At 40.2% G+C, this 7726-nt stretch overlaps 1 protein-coding gene across 3 annotated transcripts; it reads right to left on the bottom strand.

Moving 5' to 3' along the window:
- Nucleotides 1-1066: 1066 nt before the first annotated feature.
- nubpl (nucleotide binding protein-like) lies at nt 1067-7726 on the bottom strand. Of its 3 annotated transcripts, none has more exons than XR_012766826.1 (12): nt 7558-7726; nt 6722-6866; nt 5679-5713; nt 5026-5116; nt 4897-4936; nt 4708-4798; nt 4520-4613; nt 4281-4366; nt 4046-4166; nt 3754-3836; nt 1793-1915; nt 1067-1416 (listed from the first exon to the last, which is right to left on the bottom strand). XR_012766826.1 is itself a non-coding variant. In XM_075448364.1 (12 exons), exons 1-11 carry the CDS (start codon nt 7684-7686, stop codon nt 1853-1855), a joined length of 978 nt encoding a protein of 325 aa, XP_075304479.1. In that variant the 5' UTR covers nt 7687-7726; the 3' UTR covers nt 1067-1416; nt 1826-1852. The 3 variants fall into 3 exon arrangements, 2 of the variants coding, with proteins under 2 accessions (XP_075304479.1, XP_075304478.1); XM_075448364.1 differs by having other exon boundaries at nt 1826-1915; XM_075448363.1 differs by having other exon boundaries at nt 1067-1915.

Below are 7726 nucleotides of genomic sequence, written 5' to 3'. Positions count from 1 at the left end.
GTATCTGTGCGGGTTTTCTCTCGTACTCAGCCCCTGCCACAGTCACTTTGTGAGGGTTTGTTACAATTTTTGAGATGCAAAGTCCCCATCAGGCAAATCATTATGTTTATAAAGCCTTTGCATTAAGACAGAGTGAGGGCCAGGTTAAAGTGGTGTGATGTTCTGGGAAGAAAGTGTTCTTCCGCACAAACGCACTGAAACAATTTCCCAGCTGCGGTCAGCAGTTTCTGAAAGAAAGTGAGGGGAAAAAAAAGTTTGTTATAGTCCTCCGTCTCAGTTGGGTCATTTTAGGGATTCCTCATTCAGTTTTAAAGTCACATGACAGGTGAAAACATTTACATGTTCTATCATTACTGCTGTGTTACGTTTATTCCCTTAAACCACATCTTTTCATAATCTTCACGCTTTTCAGCAACCAGCAGAGGTTTTGTAAATCTATAGAAGCTTCTATTTTAGGCAGTTTGGAAACAGTGGGAACATCAAAGTTGTAGCAAGAATCATCTCTGATTATACAAATGCAGAACTTTAAATTTACAATTAAGTAACAACTAATGAGTTTCATCCCGTCTGGTTTTAAATTCTCATTATGATGAGTGTTATAATATTATATCCATTAGAATTATATCGTCCTGCTTATTCTTAGCTACTCACTCATTGCTTTTCTGAATCTTTTATTCAGAATCGAGTTTTTAATGGCTTGAGGAGTGAAAGGGGGTATATTGCTTTTTTATGTAAATAAATAGAAACTATGATGAACGATGATGAACAATGGGAGCAAAGACAACCTACTTTAACCACAGAAACGGCCCTGCTGAGATCTGCATGAGGAACCCTGTTGTTTTGACGCAGTGGTGCCAACCGTCCCATGCTGGACTGATGTGAAAACGGGATTTATGTGTTCAACATGCACCCTGCACTCTCTGCTGGACAGTTCTTGAACTGCGCATTTTTGGAAAGTGAAGAACCAGTTATAAAGTGACAGAGACCTCTTCAAACCGTCAGAGAAACACACGCTTGTTAAAAACTATAAATCAAATACAGTTCACAAGGATAAAATTGTAATACATTTTGATTTCAATGTGATCGTTTTATTCAAGCCAACAAATATACACAAGAAAGCTTGTTATAGTTTTTTTTTTTTTTTTTTTAAACACTCAAAAAAATAAAAAGAACTCCAACTACTGGTGTTGTGTCTGACTGAAGCCTAAGGCCTGTGGCAGACAAAGGGAACATTTCCAAATGAAGCCTGTGCCGAGGCCCGTCTCGTGTTTTTCAGAACATCCCTTGACCAAAAGCAAACGAGGCACCATTTCACTGATATCAGCAGACCGCCTCAGTGTGTAATTCTGTTTGCTGAAAAAGACAGCTATGCTGGCCCTCAGAAACATCTCTATCCACACCTTTCCAAACTGGCACCTTGACGAAGCAAAAGAAAGATTGGACAACACTGTGAGGATATAACCTTAGCTATCATTGAAAGTTTCTAAAAACAAAAAACTGATTTAATGTTATTATTGCTTCCTGTCATTTCTCAACTGATTTTCATGTTTTGAGAAATCCATCCGAGATGTTTTTAAACAGCTGCTGTTACTGCCAGTTAGAGAAGCTAATTTGCGAATAAAACCTTTTTCCTTAAAAAGCAGACATATTTACGCTCACTGCTTTATTAAATGTCACATTTCTTCATTATTACAGTATGGGCAGTGTCACTGTTGCATGCAGTGAACTGCATCTAACTTATTGTGCGTTATGACAACAGAGAATCTTGATTGTACGTGTGAGTTATTCATACACGATATGTAATGAAGTGTCTTCATTTGTCGACCTGGTGATTTCCTTTTGGAGCCGTCGGTCAAAAACTGACTTCCTGTAGTCGCTGAAGCACGGCGGATGCTACTTTCCTGTATGCCTCTGCCTAAACAATAAAACCAAACAAAAAGATAAGAGTAAGACCTTTAAAAGCAAGAAACTCCAACAATCTTTACACTTTATTCAAACCATCCACACAAAGTTGTCTATCTGTATGTATTTGGGTTATTTTTAAACCTCTTACATAATTTTACTGTAGTATTATTCCACAAACATATTCAATAGTCTGATTGGATTGATCTCTTGATCCAAGGCATTTGGAGAGGCTGCTCCTAACCTCTTCACATCCGTATAACTCAGTCACTCATTACTTTCAAGTCACTGCTGAAGACATCTCTTCCCCTTGGCATTTAGCTCCAGTATGACATCCTATAAGATGATTACATTCTGTGCTCTGCCTTAATGTTGTTTAGGGTATTTTACTGCTGTCTACTGTGTTTGGTTTTACTGATGTTACTGTTGTGCTTAGTTAAAGGAGAAGTTTGTTCGTTTTTTTTTTAGTTTTTTTTCTGGCATACAATACGTTCATCTACTCACCAATAACAGTTTGGTGAAAGTTGGCGTCCTTCATAAAATATTTAGATTACTCGAGATCCGCGTATACCCATATAACGGGAGAGAAGAGGGCATTGACAATACAGCCTCTAAGCTATGTTAGCTCATAGCTGCCGTGTTGTTGTTATCCGGGGACTATTGGGGGGCTTATCAGGGGCTTACTACACACACGTCTACTGGGATGAAGTCATCGACGCGCGCCGCTGCAGCCCAGCTTATTTCCCCATAAGCCCCCCCGAAGCCCCCAATAACAACAACACGGCAGCTCTGAGCTAACAGTGCAATAGTATGTGTTCATTCATTCATTCGTCTTAAAGTATTGGTGAAATAAAGACAGATAATGCCTTATTTAGAGGCTGTATTGTCAATGCCCTGTTCTCTACTGTTATATGGATATACACAGATCTCAAGTGATCTAAATATCTTCCGAATATCCACCAAACTGTAATCGGTGAGTAGATGAACGTATTTTATGCCAAAAATAAGGTCCAAGTTTAAAGAAAACGAACTTCTCCTTTAATTCTTCATTTTAGTTTTAGGTAGTATTGGTTTAAAGGGATAGTTCGCCTCTTTTGACATGAAGCTGTATGACATCCCATACACTGCTCGGAAGCAGGGGACTGCTCGGGCTGCACTTCGGTCTGCACGGTCTACACCGTGACACAGGCGCGGCTGTCGGCAGCACGCAGTGATACGAAGGGAGAGAGAAAATAGCGCCAAGCGATTGTGAGGTCTGACTTTTTCTAGATGAACGATTTTGTGCTGCAAATGTATTATTCTTTTGAACGCATGTTGTTTTGAGAAGCAAAACGCTTTATTTTTGTGACCCCAGCCAACCAGCCGGACTACTTTCGTCAACACCAAAACGAGGCTGGAACCTGACTCACAGGACGCAGCGGGGGGTGAGTCAATGTTCATAAATGATGTTGCTAATATGGGATGTCATACAGCTTCATGTCAAAAGAGGCAAACTATCCCTTTGTGAAGAACAAAACTCAAATAAATAAAACTAGCTTAGTTATTTACTTTATCAACTGTAAAGCACTTTGGTCAGTCTGGTTGTTTTAAATGTACTCTATAAATAAAGTTGACCCTTCATTGTACAGCATCAAAAGGAAGATGAAAAACTATGTCGAATATAAAAGCAAGCAGAATAACGTCTAATAAAACCAATTAGATTCAAGTAAAGAGAGAGTAAGAGAACACAGTTGAATGAAACGATGAAATAGATTACGAATCAGAATAGATTTACATAAATAGACCAAGAACAAGGTAGAATTGAGTAAACATTAACTAACAGAGGAAAATCAAACAGAATAGGAAAGAAACCTCTGGGCTGTCAGGAGAAGAGACGACCACAGGCTGTCCTCTGTCGGATGTCTCTCTGATGTTTAGGTGAAGAGGGATGTCGCCTGGATGGTCACAATTGCAAATACATAGTCAGACACTAAGGAGGAAACTTACCAAAAATGGAAACTGATTTGCCATCTGCAGAAACATGAAATTTAAGTTTTTCATTCGTCTTTTCTAATTCAAATAGTACCGTGAGCTATCCATAAAATCATGTACACAGTGGCAGTATCATGACATCACACAGCTCCCAGTTGAGGGTGGAACTTACCCAATAACTTGACTCCCAGAGTGTCAGCAAGCTTCCGGGCCCCATCAGAGCCAAAAATGTGGGTCTCGTGGTTACAGTTGGGACAGCGGAAGATGCTCATGTTCTGCACCAGACCCAGAACCTGTAAGAACAAAACCATCAATTGTTCTTACTAAAACTTCCTAAATGCGATCTTGGGACAGGTCTAACAGCCTCTTTGTCCACTTTGTTTTGCATGAACGCACACAAAGATTACCGGCACGTTGACTTTCTTGAACATTTCGGCCCCTCTGCGAGCATCCAGCAGAGCGATATCCTGCGGCGTCGACACAATGACTGCACCTGCACGGCAAGAAACATCCCATGACTTGACTTTACACTGAGCAGTTCCAAACCACTTGTGTTGGCTGGGAAAGGTAAACACATGTAGATCAAGTGAAGGCATTTTTAAAAACACAACGAATTTTTTTCAGAATGGTAATGTCAAAGACTGGCCTGCGATCGGGATGTTCTGGGTAACGGAGAGCTGGACATCTCCTGTCCCAGGAGGCATGTCCACCACCAGATAGTCCAAAGAGCCCCAGTCCACCTACAAACACAAACTTCTGTGTCATTCCAAATGAAGCGATGGAATTAAATTTAACTTCACTATTTGATCTGCACTGGAAATGTTCAGCTTTCACCTGTCTGAGCAGTCTCTCTATAGCCGACATCACCATCAGACCCCTCCATACTATCGGAGCCACATCCTCCACCAGGAAACCCATAGACATACTGACATAACGGAGTCAGTAAGGACAGGTTACAGATAAGCCAGAAGCTACTGTTACTTTTTACAAAGAAACACGATCTGATATTGTGGATCGACTCACCATGGGACCCCATAATTTGTGAGAGGGATCATCCGATTATCTGAAGGAATATAAAGCAGTTAAAGTCAAGTTACAGAACATCAACCAAAACAATAACAAAAAGCTTCAGATGCCCTAAACTATGCATACTGTCAGTGAGCTCTGGGTTTCCCTTCAGGTTCATCAGTTTAGGAATCGACGGACCGTAGACGTCAGCGTCCAACAAACCAACTGACTTTGACTGAGAGAGAGGGAAGATTCTATCAGTTTAGAGCTAAGGATGAAGGCATCCCCATGCAGGAATCTATATGAGACAGAAGAGCAATATCTGGAGAGTTTCAGAGGTAAAAAATGATTTCATAAAAGTTCATATTTTGTCATTCAAATTTGTCAGAAGTTATCTGCAGTAATATTAAAGCACATTTATTACAGGATCGCAAATGTGGTTTGTCTTGAAGCTGATTATTTAGAATCCATCCATCCCTTTTCTACACCCGCTTAACCCATTCCAGGCTTGCAGGGGGTGGGAGCCTATCCCAGCTGCCATCGGGCAAGAGGGTACATCCTGGACAAACAACCACGCACACTCCCTTACTCCAATGGTCAATTTAAAATCACCAATCAACCTAAATGTGCATGTTTTTGGAGGACGCTGGAGTACTCAGAGAGAACCCACGTGTGCACAGGAGAAAACGCAAACAGAAAAGCAGAGATTCAAAACAGGAACTTTCTCGCTGTGATGCGACAGCGTTAACTTCGATCAGAATTTCAGAGAAATATATGGGACGAGTAGGACTCCTTACCGGGTCATTGGCCATTAATCCAAGAGCCAAATTCACTGCAGAGACAGATAAACAGACATCAAATACACCCACTTGAGAGGGAAGAGTCACTTGAAAGGCCTCTCAAGGTACTTCACGGAAATGCTTGGTGAAAATTACAACTTGAGATGTCTCTTCTTTTCCCCTTCTTTACAGAAAATGCTCAGACAAACTTTTACTTTTTAGCAGAATTTGATGACCCCCCCAGTAGTAATGTCTTACTTTTAGATAAGAACTGTAGGGTTGCAATGTCAGTTCTTTAATTGTATGAGCAAAATGATCATAAGATACAACAGTTCTTTCAGCACAATCATGTGGTGATAATTAAACAATTTAACAACATTTAATTAATACAAAAATGGAAAATTTTAGCAGCATAAATAATCTAAACAGTGATTAGTCATTTTGAAAAATTCATTGAGTTATTGCTGCTGGCGGGTTTGACCTCCTGTGATGTGCTTCGTTGCAGCATAGCTGAAGAAGCCTCTGACTGAGGTTATGTGTTATACAAGGGCAGCCAGCAGTTGTCTTGATGATGAGCAGCTTTTGCATCATTTTTCATTGCATCATTGCTCCAGAGCCAGCCTCCTTTATCAATTAATAGATTAACTTCAACGAGAAAACTGGGAACACCGAAGAATAATTATCACTACTAAATCAACGCTTGTGACATAATATCAAACGTGTGACCTTTTCAGCTAAATTATAGAGAAAAAAAAAGATAACGAGACGTAAAGAGACATTTTTTCTTCTTCTCTAGAACAAACTGGAAGCAAAAGGTTGAGGTAAACCCCTTTTTTCTGTTATTGTCAGTAGAATTATGGCTTCACTGAAGATTGCTGTTGAGAAGTCAACACCTCTCTCACCAGATGAATTTATTCTGCTATTTCTACAAACACCGATCAAAGAGACAGTCCTGAGAGAATTCTATTGCAGAAAAGCCATTCCTTGCTCTTTGAGCACTGGAAAAATATAATCAACACTGAAAGATTCCTCCTCGTTTCTGCAAGACATATTTGCAGTACCTGCGGTGGTGGACTTGCCAACGCCACCTTTCCCCGAAGCCACAACAATGACCTGTTTGACGCCTGTGATGGGCTTTTGCTTGGGAAGCCCTCTGGCCATCTGCTGCTTCTGTCTGTCCTGCAGTGCGTTACTGTCCACTGAGCTCTGTGTCACAAGAGCAAAGATGAAAACAATGAATTGGCATAAGAGATCAAAATGAGAGCTTAAGCTGAAAGAAACTGGATTTATTTTTGGTTCCTAAACTTGAAGATTACTACAACCTTGTTGACCTAAAATCAACACAGAGCGCAGAAGCTTCCCAGTTCTCTCTGTGTTCACGTTGAGGACGAAGGCTGTGTTAAACTGATGGAATCTAACATGGAATTTGGCAAACCATTTGATCCACGACTTTGTAAAAATCCAACACAGACAATTGCTTTTTCTGCAGAAAATCTGCAATATATTCAGTGACGAATTCATGGGTTATAAAACATATCTGGGCTCTCTGAAGATACAGTTTCAGCTACGACTTTGTAAATGTAAAGAGGAAAAGACGGACAAGTTCACTGTGACAAGTTCACTTCGAAAGTTTAACTTCCGGTTTAATTAATCTCTAAACATTTAGATAAATGCATGTAACAAGGAAGGCAAAAGAAAGTGAGCAACATAAAAAAGACATGTTAACATATCGTCATGTTCTCACTTTGAATGTTTAGAATATGTCTGTTTATTTCAGAATTCTATACGATTTTATTTTGTATATCGAACCCTTCCGTCCATGTTGTTAGCTTGACGCTAACACAACAAGCTTTTAGCTACATTATATTGACGCTGCGCAGATAGACAAAAATCTTACCTGGCATCGTTTCAGCAGCACACAGAACATAGACCCGTGTTTTATCTCGGTTCCACTTTGTATGCGCGAAGTTTTATTAACAGGCATTCGTAGTAAATGGGACAGTCTGCTGTATGTGAAGTGAGCCATGTTTAGCTGTTGCTAAACACCTCTCCTCACCGAGAGCTTG

The sequence above is a fragment of the Odontesthes bonariensis genome, chromosome 17 (assembly GCF_027942865.1).
Source record: "Odontesthes bonariensis isolate fOdoBon6 chromosome 17, fOdoBon6.hap1, whole genome shotgun sequence".
NCBI classification, from domain to species: domain Eukaryota; kingdom Metazoa; phylum Chordata; class Actinopteri; order Atheriniformes; family Atherinopsidae; genus Odontesthes; species Odontesthes bonariensis.
Note: the sequence above shows the minus strand (reverse complement) of the source record. Positions and strands in the feature narration are given on the sequence as shown.